We start from the raw sequence: 14,804 nt of genomic DNA on the forward strand, positions 1-14,804 counted from the left end.
GGGAGAGAAGGAAGTGCCACAAAAGGAATGGGGAAGAATGGGAGCTTACCATTCCGCGACAACTTTGGTGTCCTGGAGTTCACCAAATTCTCTATTTCCAGGTGAATGTCTTTCAAGTCTCCTGTGTCATACAAATGACGTACCTGTACCAGTTCAAAAAGATTTGATTATTATCTCAAGCTTCAAAGAAGAATGAAAAAAGTTAAGCATTCATTGAATGACACAGGTGTGAGTGAACTGTGTAAGTATCTGCAGAATAGACACTCTCACGACAGCAGGGATGAGTACCCTCCAAATGCTGGATTCCAACTTCAGCCCCAACCAGAAAATCAATAGACAAGACTGGTGAGTGATGCAGACTAAAAACGTCTGAAGGGCCACAGCTTCACCACCCTAATTTTAAAACATACCCAACGAAATGCAGAAATCAACATCCTTTAAAAGAGAGAGAAAACGAAAGAAATCAACATCCCTGATGGGATTCAAAGTCTGTATGACTTCTATTTCATGGCAAGCTTCTGTCTTGTAGCCATTATTTTCATGTTCTATATTGATTTTGTTTTATACTGACTTTGAATTTTGTTCTTCTCCGCAATCAAAAAAAGCAATAAACAAACATAAATATGTAAAATAAATGAATAATAAGTTACAAAGTTAGGGTAACTTTGGACAATGGATTTCTGCCTGCTTCACTCGTCCTGCCTGTTGATTAATGATAGACAGATGGATATACAGATAAAAATCTACTTGGTTCACTATCCTCAAAGACTTAAAAGCCATCTCCTTTTCAACTTAGCAATTAAAAAAATGGGATGCAATTCTACACAGAGAGATCGGAGTCCCATGCCCTACCACCGCATATTTCAGATCAGATCAGATCAAACCATAAGCAGCCTGCTCTTCCCAACAATTCCTCTTACATCTGACTCAAGGTACAGTAAACAGACAAGAAGAGATAAAGACAGCCACATCAAGGAGACACGGGACTCAAAGTGCATTTAAGCACACTGGAAGAGCCCAGGATTAAAGCAATTACCTGGGCTGGTCGCAGGAAGTTGACATTGATGTTTGGATACCGTGTGACAGGGTCAATGCAGTACTGGCTAAAGTTTTTGCTCACATTCTCAGGGGTGGTTTGAGGCAATAATCTATAGATGCTCTCCCTAGGAGAAAGAAGACAATGGCATTAGTACCGGTGACGTAAAAGAGTGTCTTCAAGGACATATGACGTTGCCCAGTCAACGCCTTTTCCAGCAGCCATCACTGAGTGAAATTATTTCACCCCACTTAACAATTGTTTGTCTTTGCCATCTATGGCAAACGGTTATCCTTTGTTGCTGCTTAAGACAATACCTAACTGTCCCATGCGCATGTGAAAAGCTAAAAGTGAGGTAATCTGTTCATTTTAACTGCTTTGTAAATGCAATGTCCTTTCTGTGAATATTTCAATGTACTCTGTCATTTAACTGATTATATTTAGGTTTCAAGCAATCCCTTCTGAGACAGTTGGCCAGAGCCCAGAAACTCAAGACTCACTTTTTCCATTCAATTAAAAAAGAAGAAGAAATATTTACCTTGTTTTAAGTAGGATAGTACAAAAGCAGCCGGCGTTTCTGATTCACCTAAGCGGTGGTTGCCTGACCACAAGTATGTGGAAATCTTCAAAAGATGCACCTTGCCATGCAGTAACAAACAAAACAAAGCAAAACCCAACTACCTGATTAACTTCACCCTGCATGCAATATTTGGGGCCTGTGTAATGCCTGAGCATTTTTGGAATGCTAGGAGGAGCTGACTGATGAGTAATGGCAGCATTCAAAGGCAGTTGGAAAAATCAGTTAGGAGAGTGAGTTGAGGGAATTAAGAGTGAGGGTGAGCAGTGAGGGGGGACAGCTTATGAGAAGGTTAGACAGAGAATAAAGGAATTAGCGATTAGCACGATAACATCTGTTTAATTTCTTACAATTTCTCTTGTCTCTCCCATATGTATGAAGTAAACTTCTACCACAACCTTTGCCTGTGCCAGGGCATGACACCAGAGGTTAACAATGCTCTTATGCAACGGGATAAGGAATGAAATGTGACTCAGAAAAGAACAATTTTGAACTCAGAAGAACAATTTTCATCTTAATTACATTGCTGCTTGGCTTCAAAGCCTTTTAAGGTAGGTAGGCCCAGAAGAGCTCATTTGTCAACTGATCTGTCTTTAGAAGAGTGGGAGAAGCTGGCAGAAGATGAGTGTGGACCTCAATCTTATATTTACTAATTACACTTGAATTAGTGTTCTGCTTCCTAGTTCTTCCCACTATCTCCACGCAAAAGGTTGCATATCATTAAGGACATCCTTCCTGCAAGTTGCTTGGATAAATTTTTACAATGTCCCTGTTCATGGCTCCTCATGTGTTATTCACTCAGGAAATGAGGACTAGTGATTAGAGCACCAATATCAGACGTGGGATGAAATCCCTATGTTCTCCAAGAAAATTCTAAATACACTTAACCCCGGAGCAAGTGTCACAGTATTCACTGGGGCTTATTTCTGAGCAGACATGTACAGGACTGCAATGAGAGTCCAATTGGACAGGCCTCTCTCTCTCTCTCTCTCTCTCTCTCTCTCTCTCTCTCTCTCTCTCTCTCTCTCTCTCTCTCTCCACATCTAATCTCTCTTGTAAAACCATTGCAAGTGTACATAAAGTAATCTCACTTAAACAACCCTGTGTTGCTTGCAGGAAGACAATGGTAAGAAAACTGCTCCACATTACTATTAAATCTGATTCTGCACACAAAGAGAAACTTCCTAATGTGTCTGGGTGGAATTACACAAATTCAGCAGATAAACACACAAAGAAAAGCACAGCAAAAAAGAGTGGGGAAACTGAAATGCAATCGGACAAAAAAAGGTGCAGAATTAAGGTTGGTTCGTGCTTGCATAAAAATCACATGCTTTCTGCAGGTATATTAAGGAGCCACAGACACTTCCATTTTATGGCCCAGTTTGCACGTCACATTAAACCCTCATTTAAAACGAACTGTGGTTTAATGTGAACAAGCAGCATGCTAGTTTGCAATACTCAAAAGTTCCCTGAATGCTTCCCCTCTATGAACTCCTGCTGCTGCTGCTGCTGCTGCTGCTGCTGCTGCTGCTGCTGCTGCTGCTGCTGCTGCTGCACAGGTGAAACAAACCAGAGTCCAGCTTGCCATGTCATCTGAATGAGGGCTCAGAGTTTGCTTGTTACAAACAAGCAATGAGTCGTATACCAAGAACTAAACTTGACTACTGCTTGTGGCCTGTTTGGGGGAAAACAAGCCTGTGTTTGGGATACACAACAAGCCACACTCTGGCTTATTTCATTTGAAGTACAGTAGCTGCAGGGAATTACAGTTTAAGGTGACATGTGAACCAGGCCACTCTCTCATCTGGAGAGAATTCACGTTTGTTCTCTACCCTCCGCACAGAGGGTACACACAGAAATTTTTTTTACCTCTCTGCAAGAACCTCCAAAGGACTTGTTCCCAGAGACCAGCTTCGTACCATCCAGGCGGAATCCATGGCAGCAAGGAAGCCCCTGGCAATTCCAGTTCCCATTGGCCAGAATGGCTTGAGGCAACCACAAAGAAGCATTGGGGGAGGAGGGGGAGGAAGAAGAAGAGAATAAACTTCCTAAGAAAACTGGAGAAGCTGACACATTGCAATGCTGCCTTAAGACCCGCACTCCCTCCAAGCCTCTGTAGGAGCAACATCTAATATGATGCCTGGGGGATTTCAATGCACCCTTATCCCCTGAGCTGCTACAGTAGTTCTCCAAAGCCAGATATGCCATTTAAGTCAATTACAGACAGCTAATTGTTTTTTGCTACCCAATTACAGGCTCTATAAACCATGCTTCTTTTCAAGTCATGGCAGAGCAATTGGGAGGTGGGAGCACTTCCAGCAGTTTTTCATCTGGTCTCTTTCGCATGCTGCATTTTTCAAGTCACTAGGACACTCCTGCAAGTCACACCCATGTCTGGATGTGCATATATATGTAAGCCCTACAACAACACTCCACTACTTCCATGTGAAGCCAGAGGCACGAGAGCTGCAGAAGAAGCAACACTGGCATGCATCAAAACATTCTGAACTGTGAGAAGGCTCACCTTTTATCATGCAAGTTATTTTTAAAATTTATTCAGTATATGTTTGTTTAATTGATGAGGATCCTGGAGAAAAAGCAGTGTGTTGATAGAGAGCAATTAATAGTCCACCCCTATTCAAATGAACTAGATAGTGATGGAAGTTGCCTTTTTGATAGTCCTCCACACATTTACAGAAGAAAGCAATTCTTCTTTATGCACAGTCCCCTGCCCTACAAGATCACTGGGTGGTATTCAACACTAGTCCTACACAGTAGACCCACTGAAGTTAATGGACATGTCTAAGTTAGCATCATTAATTTCAAAGGGTCTGCTCTGAGTAGGATTTAATTGACTACCACCCACTGGATTTTCTCCAGTGGTGTCACACAGCTGGTGGTGCTGCCTCCCTCCGTCAGTGGAGAGGAGGTGAGCAACTTTCTGTGATTTCCCCTCCTGCCTACAGCCTCTGCATCCCAAAGTTTCTTTGGAGGGTTCCCAAACTCTCTGAAGCAGATACAGAGCATCAGCTAAGCAACACTGTTTGAAATAACCCATTGTTTTCAAATTCTGTTTTTCTCCACCCATTTATTTTTTCCCTCCAGATTATTATTTCTGCTCCATTCAGTAGTAATCCCCTCAACAAACACGGAAACAACTACATTAATAATACAAAATGTTGTTGACCGCCCTGAGCATCTGTGATGGGAAAGGACATAAAAACAAAGCCGTTTGAAACAAGAAACAACCCATGTAAAAGAACAAACCTCTAACAGACTGTCCCCAACCAATGCCACTAGCAACTGATGGCCATTTACTTCTCGAACCATGGCTGCGTTCTCTGAGGCATACATGCAAGTGAAGTCAAACATGGCCACATCGGGCTGCCCATAGTGGTTGATAGCGAAGTCCAGCGATGGCAGTTGCTGATTGGTTGAGAAGTCAGCTGCTTCCCTGGCATAATTGAGCAAAGCTTCCTGATCCACATTCTCCCGCGAAAGAAGGAGCTCTGTATCTGCATAGTCCTGCAAGACCAAAAGAGAGAGAGAAAGGATCAGGGATTGTGCAATGCTCTGAAGGCATATAAGGCAACCCTAGCACTGAAACCAACCAGGCCTGGCATCACTAGCTAGCTGCCTAGACAGCAAGCCCCCTAGGAACCACTTCTAAGTTGTTCTAACTTCCTCAGCAGGAGAGAACAAGCATAACAATCAGACTTTGTTCAAGAATTGTGCAGGTGGACACGTTTGCAGCGCAGTGTGCCAATATTCAAGGGGAACTTTGGTACATCAGTGAAATGGATGAACTTTTCCATTGCAGATGTCCTGGGCCTCTGCCATCAGCCAGGAAAATAAAGATCACAGGGAAGATGCTCCCCTGGCCTCCTAGGAAGAAGAACATCATGGCAAGGCGGAGATCAACCTGGCCACTTCCATTGACCAAGGAGCAGAAGGGAACCTGCTCTACCCATCCCTGCCAAAAATAACACTTGTAAGAGCTTCATAACTCAACAAGTAGTAGTGTCCAAGTTTGTATCCCCCCCTTCCCCCACAATCTTGTGTTATGTGCTTTAGACTGTAAGCCTGAGAACTGGAACCATCTTATTGATTGCTGTTAGCCACTCTGGGAAGCTGTCAGCTGAAAATGAGGATAAAAAAATAGTAAAATAATGGAAAGGAATACTTATTTTCAGCTCCATAGCATCTTATTCACACAACAATATGTACTAAGACAACTGCTCAATCCATATTCTGGTGGTTAAAAAACAATCCTTTGCTGCCACACTTTATATATCAAATAGCATAGGTGTATTTTTCCTGGATAGATGTTTATGCACAAAACAGCAGCTCCCAGCAGCTCATTTACTGAGTCAGTTCAGTTACACAGTGGTGAAACAAATATGTCAGAACACAAGAGCAAACTCTGCCACTACTGAGAATTAAATATACCAATTATGCTTGTCTTTCAAGATTACTCAAGGTCATATTTATATAAGGTGCAATTAGCTCTTGAATTTTGGTGACTGCTTCTGGGGGCACTTGGACCACTGAGTTATTTGCCAGTTTTCCATTTAATAATCTAATGGCCTCTTTGCTTCAAAATGACGCTATCAATAATCTGAGTCAAATCCTGTCCTAGAAGATTGATGTGATAGCCAACAGCAAGTCAGCAGAATAGTTAACAAACTTTAAAGTGCTTGAATGATGGTGCTACACCCCACACAGTGTACAAAGGTTTCAAAGAGACTTAACAGCACACTCACGTGCAATATCACTCCTTTTTCCAGTAAGCTCTGCTTTTTGGCAGTCATAACAAAGTAGTGGGTGTCGTCTTTGTAGTAGACAATGTTCTCCAGATCAATGCCTAAGTTGGAAGAAAAACAGACACGGAATCAAGCAGTGGAGGGGTAAATACAAGAGCACGTGACAGAATGCAGAATGTATTGCAAGGGGCCCTTCCGGTGATCTCACCTTACATGTCCTTGTAAGGTGGTCTAAGGAAGACACCTATAGGGAAAAACCAGCTCCAGACTACAAGATGCTCCCCATGCTACAACAAGGTGCCCAATAAGAAAAAGAAAAGGGCTTCTTCCTGGAACTGGTGTCAACTACACAGATCTAGTTTTATGGACCCCTGAACACCTCATTTTCAAAACTCTAAAGGCCCAAGATGCAAACTTCTGCCAAGCAGACTTCCAAGGCATATACTGCTTTTGATCCAAACAGACAGGGCTTTTTTCCCCCTAGAAATGACTCACCATGAAATTGTTACAGTAAGTGCCACACTTATTAACAACAACAAAAGCGGTGCTGGTACTGCATGCCCTTGAGTACCCCCTAAAAAACCCATTGCAACAGATGTAGCCCATAACTTGCAAGTTGTTCAGTGAAGAAGTAGTCCTGAATGAATGGCCTGTTCGGAAGCATCAGTAACACGGAACCAAACAGTGAAAAGGGTCCCACAAGACAACATGAAGCAGAGACCCACTTTAAATGTACATACAGCACTGTGGGGGTGGCTGCAGTTGCCATATCTGTTTCCATACTAAAAAAATTAAAAATAGTCGCACCTTAGAGACCAACTAAGTTTGTTCTGGGTATAAGCTTTCGTGTGCATGCACACTTCTTTAGATACACTGAAACAGAAGTCACCAAACCCTTATATATATTGGGAGGGTGGGGGGGTGGGGTTTTTCTCAGAAGGGTAGTAGGAGATGGGTGATTGGCTCAATGGATATGGTAAACCTGTTGACGACTGTTAACAACTGCAATTAGTCCTACAGGAAAAAGCAAAGCATAGTATGCAATGACCAAAAATAGCTTCAGCATGTGTAATGAGACAAGAATCCAATATCTCTATTCAGACTAGGTCTCTCCATAGTTTTCAGTTTAGAAATAAGTTTGAGCAAGTTTCCACACTGGGAGAGAGAACATCTGAAGTGTTCCATCAAGTGGGTTGCTACAATGCTACAGTTAGGAAACATGCAGGTGACATAGCTCCCAAGTAGCTGCACACCACCGCTGTAGTTACTTAACCATGATGGCCCCACATAGAGTGTATCAAAATCAAAACTAGATTGTCATGAGAATCAAGCATAGTGAAAACATACCATAGGAATCCACTGTTGTTTCACCCTTTAACAGGCAGAGAACATAAGCCAAGACCCAGAAACCACGCTATCTGCTCTATAAAGTGGGCAACTGAAACAATCCCATGTGTTCCTTGTGAAACCACGATTGGCGAGCAGCCATCCCCCAAGTAGTACAAAGAAAATGTGAAAACTGAAGAGATCAAATATGCATATTGAAAATGCCCTTTTTCGTCTTTGGACTATTTCTACAAACCTGTAGCTTCTCGTAGATCCTGGAAGAATTTCTGGTTGAATATAAAGGCCACACCACTTATCTCTTCAACTTTGGCTTCCGCTGTTGTATTGCGGTTGATGAAGTTTGCCGTAATGGCAATTGCCAGCTTGCCACGGAATTCTTTTCGTCGAAACCCTACAGAAGAGATAAGGGACAAAAAAAAAAGGTTCAAAAGTCTCACTGTGACAACTAAAGTGCCAATTAAATAGGCTCAGGGCTGTCTTGATAATGGAAGTGTTGGCAATAGAAGCAGCGGCCGCATGGAGTAGTAGAAAAAACTGGATTAAAAACAAGAGACCTGGACTTTTACTCAGCTGCCCAAAGACTGCATTGTTTCATTCACTAGAGTCAGCACCTACAGTAGTATATCTAACGTATTACTTATAATTAGGGGCAGATACATTCATTTCACTAAGTGCGCAATAAAACTTGTATATGGGCCTTTCACAGTCCATTCTGGGTATAGAACCATAAAAATGTAGAGTTGGAAGGGATGCCTGAGGGTCATCTAGTCCAGCCCCCTGCAATGCAGGAATCTCAACTAAAGCACCGACTAACTATGTAATGTATGTCCTCAAAGTTGCTTCCTATGTTACTTTCCCCTACTATAGTTGCAGACAATGTACCAGGTAGTAACTTAGTACAGTGGGAATACCGTGAACAAGCAAGGGGGTCATCTGCCCACATGAGGAGGAGAACATTTCCACTCCCCGTCTGCCCTCAATCTCTGACTGGGTGCAAATGATGCTTTTGGGGAGACATGAAAGGGCAGCAAATTGTTAGTAGCTTAATTTGTCATTATTGTAGGATCTTTAGACGTGCTTGTGGGATTTCTTGCCTCAGGTGGCCAAGCAACTTGACTACTCTTGGGTATTATGCATCTTGTCTTGGCGAGGGGCAGCATCAGCTGTTCTGCCTCAGGCAGCAAAATGTTTTGGACCAGCTCTACTTCTGCATAAAAAGTGCATGTTCCATCACTCAACCATGGTCCCCACATCCAACATAATTTATTTTAATAATGTGTCCTCCTGGAAGACTTGCAAGACAGTGGTTGGGGGTGCATAGCTGAGCAGAAACTAGAGGTGCTGACTCCACACTGCTATAAACACCAGTAGCAGCTACCTTCCAATGTGTTCCTCCTTCCATCTCCGCCAATGATCACATCAAACTCGTATTCCGACACAGGATGAGTTTTCGGGTGAACTTGTGCACGCCAACCTATTCCTATGAATAAATTCTGCATGTTAATAACATTTTAGCACAACAATACCAGATAACATTTCACTGAGCCTAGCAAAACTGGTGTGGAAAGTTAACTGCACCTTAACTTGCCTCCCCCTGGGGTTTTCCCCATTATATGCATTACTGAAGCAGCCTGTGACACTTTGACAATGCAGGAACTAACTCTCAGTCGCCACCAGCAGAACAATACATGCCTTCCTCTTTACTCTTCCAGATCCTGCTGCTAATCCCAACTCTACTTACTCTCATTCTCCTGGTCCTCAGGAGGGTAGAGCAGCCCCTGAAATTCCACATTGACATGGATCTCAACACCCAGGATTAAGGAGACCTTCAAGAGTATCAGCTGGAGCTGACGAATACCTGCAAGACAGAGGGAGAGACAATTAAAATGACAAGTGGTGCTTAACGTGAAACCTGCTGATTGGCACTAACACATTACCAAGGCCTGCCACTAATGTTACCACCAATCCCCTCAAAAGAGCTTTGTAACCTAAAAATATAATCCAATAGTCAATGAAGTGACTGAAAGCAACCCTAGATGCTTCCCGGATGACTATCAGCAGCAAAACTCTAAAGATTAAAGCATCTGGATTGTGATCAAATGAGACTGTACAAAAGAAAGTGGATAGGAAATCAGAGGGTAAGAACTTTTTACTGTATTTTGCTATGGTGAACTTCTTTCCTGAACGTACTCGATCCAGTATGATCTTCTATTTTACCAGGGAGACTCATTAAAACATTTCTTCTCTCGTGTGGCAATAGTACCTCTCCCCACACAGGGAGCAACTGAAAAAAACTCACCTTGTGGCAATTTATACAGCCATGCAAGTAACTACCCACACCTGTTTGCTAGAGACCTGTGATTATTATCTGTCAACAAAGACAGGCTGCTGCTCTTCATGAACTTACATGTGTTATCTGTGTACAGCTACGTACATTAGTTGCTGCTATATCAATATGTTAAAAGAAAAAGAAAAAAATCAGGGACCAAAATCCTATGCCGACTTTCTTGGAAGTATGCCTGAATTAACTCAGTGGAATTTCTGAGAATACAAGTGCATGAAAGGATTTGAAGGGCTGCAGAAGGAGAACTCACTATCTGGCAGGGAGACATGTTGCTTCCATACCCACCAACCTCAACTCTAGCCCCCTTCCTTCCTCCACCCCAAGCCTAAATATGAGAAAGCTAATAAATATTATTGTGGCAGGCAAGTAATTTTATATGCCAACATTATCCTGACCACAGCCATCTCAGGCACACACACCACCCTCCTCAGCCCCACCTAAGGTTATATATAATTTGTGATAACCAAGAACGGTACCACTTACTGATATGGTCGATGGCTCCTGCACAGAATTTGCCATAGAATTTTTTGGCGCCAAGGCCCCGCAAGTCATGTATGGTAAATGGCCACAGATGCAGAACATTGTTGCGGGAGAAGGCATCACGCTTTTCTATCACCACCACCTTTGCTCCTAGAAAGGATAGGTCAATGGCTGTTCGAAGGCCGCAGGGTCCAGCCCCAATGATGAGACACTGCAAAAGAGGCAACAGTTTTACACGTCGTTGTATGAAGACGATTTCAAAATTCGAACTTCCAAGTCTGGACGGGGGCAGGGGAGGTTTATATGGCCTTTGTTCACTGAAATGCAACAAAATCCAGGAAGACATTGAAAGATACTCAAGTGCCCTTTCTACATTTCTGGCTATAGGATGATAACCACATTTTCAGTGGAAATACACAGGAGTGACACAAAGACAGTCTTCCTCATCAGGAATCACTTCAGATTTGTGTAAGGCAACGTCAAGTTTTCACAATAACCGTAGTCTTTTCCTAGTATGAAATGGTTCTGCAGAATAAAACCAGGTTACCTGCAAGGCGGTATGCCTTAGAAAATACACACAAACCAGCTTACCGTTTTCCAAAGCAGCTTTTGTCTACGCAGGATTCAGCAAAAGCAGTGCTTGGATTCCTTACACATAATAGTTCCTCCGCTTCAGCATCTGACTCCACCATCATAATATTTAGACAGGGGCATGACTCAGAGGTGAAGCATGCTCTCTGCGTGCAGAAGGCCACAAATTCAATCCCTGCCACCTCCAATTAAAACTGTTCTGAGTAAGACCTCTACCAAAGTTCTGCTCAAATCTCAGAACAAGTTCACTTTCTAATTCCCCTCCATTCCCAAATCAGATTTATTAATACACCATTAAATGTATACCCCACTTTTCCTCTAGGTGCTCAAGCTGGTGTGTACACAGTCCCTTCGCTTTATCCTCATAACAACCGAGCGAAGTAGGTGAAGCTGACTGGCCCAAGGTCACCTGGTGAGCTTAATGGCTGAGTGGGGATTTGAAACTGGGTTTCCCAGTTGCAGACAAAACACTAAGCTGCTGCTATAGTTCATGACACCATCAAGAAACCACAGTAACTTCCCTAAACAGCCAATCTGGAATCCATGCCCACATTCTGAGCTGTGTTTGGGAGGGGAAGGTAGTCATGTTGCTGCCCCTGCAGAGATTCTATGCCAACTTCATTCCCTATTGTGCTAGTTTCTATTTACAGCAAATTTTCATACAGGGGAGTGTTAAGAAATGTGATCTGTGCATGCAATGTGAAATGGTACAACTGCCTCAAAGGTCTACCTCCTCTTTCAGCTGCATATGCAGACCAAGTGGGTTGCCCACTGTAAGTCCCTTTGTCCTCACCTAGCTCACAGTGTTGCAAAAATGATACGAAACAAAGCAAACAAACAAAACCAGAACACCCACACGTTCAACCCCAAGACCTCTGAGCAGAATACAAATGAATATTCAAACAAGTAACAACTGAGTGCTGGTGACTGTTGCAATCCTGTCACCGGCATAGCAAATGGGGAAATCGCTCAGCAGCTACAATGGGAATTCTTGCCTACTCCAAGAATTATATTAGGAAGTGATATCACTAAGCCACCAAACAGCCAGGATATAAAAGATAAAGCCAAAGCCAGGGTAGCAAAGATGAAGCACAGGCAGTGTTAACACGAGATGGAGGCTGAAAAGCACACTGTGAACTGTGTTGATCTTTTGGAACATGCCGTTTCTGCAGATGGAACGGCCCAACTAAACACAGCTGCCAGCAGCTTCCAAGCCTTACAACATATTGCTAAATACAAGTTTTAAGTGGATTATTTATTGGTGGTATCTGTTTGTTTTGAAAAACCACCAAGGGTTAGCAGGTGATTTAGCTGACAAAATTGGGACTTTTAGAACAAGGAGATCAGCAATTTTAAGAAAGTAACTGGGAATTTAGATAGATTGTAACTGAAGTTTATACTTTTCATAAATAAAATCTGGTCATTAGAACTTGAAGAGGTTTTCATGAGGATCAGAATCAAATTTTGATATCAGGCAGGTTCCTTTGCTGTATTTTTTTTCAGCACCTGCTAAAGGCGTTCTTATTTAGACAACGTGTTTTAAAAGTCTGTATGAGTTTTAATTTGCATTAGTCTATTCTATTGCAGTTTTAATTTTCTGCAGGTTTTAAATCATGGTTGTAATTTTTTAGTGATAATGTTTGAGGAGGAGATTCCCAAGACTTCCACACAAATCCAAAAGGAACCCTCCCACACGAGGCAACAAGTAATATTACTTAAACATGTAGTATAGTCGTATCAGCTGCAGTACTCTGTGTAGCCCAACTGCACATTGCATTAAGATTATTGTTCAGCTTACTGTAGCAGAGATAAACAGCAAGAAAATACTAGCCAACAGCATGGAAAATACTAGCCAACATCACAGGCTCATCTACATGTAACTGCATACAGCTAAAGGCCATTTTCATATATGTTGTTGTTTAGTTGTGTCCGACTCTTTGTGACCCCATGGACCAGAGCACGCCGGGCACTCCTGTCTTCCACTGCCTCCCGCAGTTTGGTCAGACTCATATTTTCATATATACTGTACAGGTAAACCCAATGCAGCCCTGCTTGTCAATGCCCACCTTCGTGTTGGCGCATACTTTCCCCTTCTTGTAGTCCTTGTGGCAGCCTCTCTTATCCAACTTGGCCCAAAGGGCTTTGGCTTTCCAGTAATTAAGCTTGGACTTGAGCTTGTGGTAGAAAGTACGATAGTCTTTGGGCTTCAGCTCTAGAAAATCGCAGAGCTCCTGGAAGGCTTTGAGAGTCCCTTTGCAGGTCGAGGCCTGGACAAATCGGTCAAAGAGGACATGGGCCTGGTTCACCTTCTCATTACTCCTTTCCTCCATGCTTCCAGCTGAGCCGCTGGCCCTCCTTGGCGCATTGGCAGCTGCCCCCTTCCAGTCTGCCTGCCTTCTTGTCAGCTATTTCACTCATCAACAGTCGCTTGTTTTAATCCACAAACATTATTAACCTAGAAAAGCAAAAGACAGGTCAGTGAGTCCACAAAAACACATGTCACTGGTATGTAAAAAGTGGTGCAGCTTATGCCAGTTTACACAGATCTGTTTGACTCTGTCCAATGCAGAGAGCTTCTTGGAACTGAACAAGCACTGAGGCCCCATTCCTGATGGTTAGAAATTCTGCTCAACGTGCTGCCCCATCCTGGGTTTCACAAAGCATTGTCCACACAACTTTTCAAGCCTATCTTCAATGTACTATTCTTTAAGCACCTCCCCACACACAGCAAAAAAGGGGGGATTAAAGAAATAAAGAATTAATTTTATTTGTTTCCCTGATTTGTTTCCAAGTGTTCAAGCCACTGTTAATTCCCAGTTTATCACAAGACATGATACATCCCTATGCCCTTTCAGTTTTCTAAGGAACAGAGAAGACTAGTAGGCCTTAAAGCAGAGATTAAAAATAAATAACTCTCATAATTGTAACGTGAAACCAATAAACACAATGCCCCAGGAACACAGTAGTGCTCAGATTTAACAAGATGGGAATGTTGGCACACCACTGATTTAACACTCATTCAACACAAGCTACAGCACCTGGAGAAGGACAAAGAATACTCATAAGAGAACTACTGAAGAGAGAACTCTTCAGGTATGTTGCCAAAACTAATACGCCATGGCCTAGTGACCCAACTACAAAGGCGGCTACTCACAATGGGCAGGGGTATGAATACACCGTGTATGTACATCATGACCCAAGAGAATTATTTGTATTTGTATTTTTAAAATATAAGAACTGCACAGTTAAACTATGGAATTTCCTCCCCCAAGAGGCAGTGAAGTCCACCAACTTTGAACAGCTTAAGAAGAGGATTAGACAATTCACAGAGATAAAGGTCATCAATGGCTACTAGCCATGATCGGCAATGTTCTACCTCCACAGTCAAGAGGCAGTAATGCTTCTGAATAAAGGTAAAGGGACCCCTGACCATTAGGTCCAGTCGTGACCGACTCTGGGGTTGCGCGCTCATCTCGCATTATTGGCCGAGGGAGCCGGCGTATAGCTTCCAGGTCATGTGGCCAGCATGACAAAGCCGCTTCTGGCAAACCAGAGCAGCACATGGAAACGCCGTTTACCTTCCCACTGTAGCGGTTCCTATTTATCTACTTGCATTTTGACGTGCTTTTGAACTGCTAGGTTGGCAGGAGCTGGGACCAAGCAACG

The 14,804-nt window shown here is 42.9% G+C and overlaps 1 protein-coding gene across 36 annotated transcripts in view; it reads right to left on the reverse strand.

Annotated features, from left to right (window-relative positions):
• The window catches only part of MICAL3 (microtubule associated monooxygenase, calponin and LIM domain containing 3), a 190,388-nt gene that overhangs the window by 105,308 nt on the left and 70,276 nt on the right, over positions 1 to 14,804 (reverse strand). For all 36 annotated transcript variants that reach the window (XM_088676905.1, XM_088676899.1, XM_035126938.3 and 33 more), the window contains exons 2-11: positions 13,205 to 13,593; positions 10,551 to 10,758; positions 9,465 to 9,581; positions 9,102 to 9,203; positions 7,959 to 8,114; positions 6,377 to 6,477; positions 4,881 to 5,138; positions 3,483 to 3,598; positions 1,037 to 1,163; positions 50 to 143 (exon numbers count right to left, since the gene is read on the reverse strand). In XM_088676905.1, the coding sequence (XP_088533031.1) occupies positions 50 to 143; positions 1,037 to 1,163; positions 3,483 to 3,598; positions 4,881 to 5,138; positions 6,377 to 6,477; positions 7,959 to 8,114; positions 9,102 to 9,203; positions 9,465 to 9,581; positions 10,551 to 10,758; positions 13,205 to 13,468 (1,543 nt within the window). In that variant the 5' untranslated portion in view covers positions 13,469 to 13,593. The remainder of the gene's footprint in view (positions 1 to 49; positions 144 to 1,036; positions 1,164 to 3,482; positions 3,599 to 4,880; positions 5,139 to 6,376; positions 6,478 to 7,958; positions 8,115 to 9,101; positions 9,204 to 9,464; positions 9,582 to 10,550; positions 10,759 to 13,204; positions 13,594 to 14,804) is intronic.

This window comes from Zootoca vivipara, chromosome 9 (assembly GCF_965207765.1).
Source record: "Zootoca vivipara chromosome 9, rZooViv2.hap1.1, whole genome shotgun sequence".
Taxonomy (NCBI): domain Eukaryota; kingdom Metazoa; phylum Chordata; class Lepidosauria; order Squamata; family Lacertidae; genus Zootoca; species Zootoca vivipara.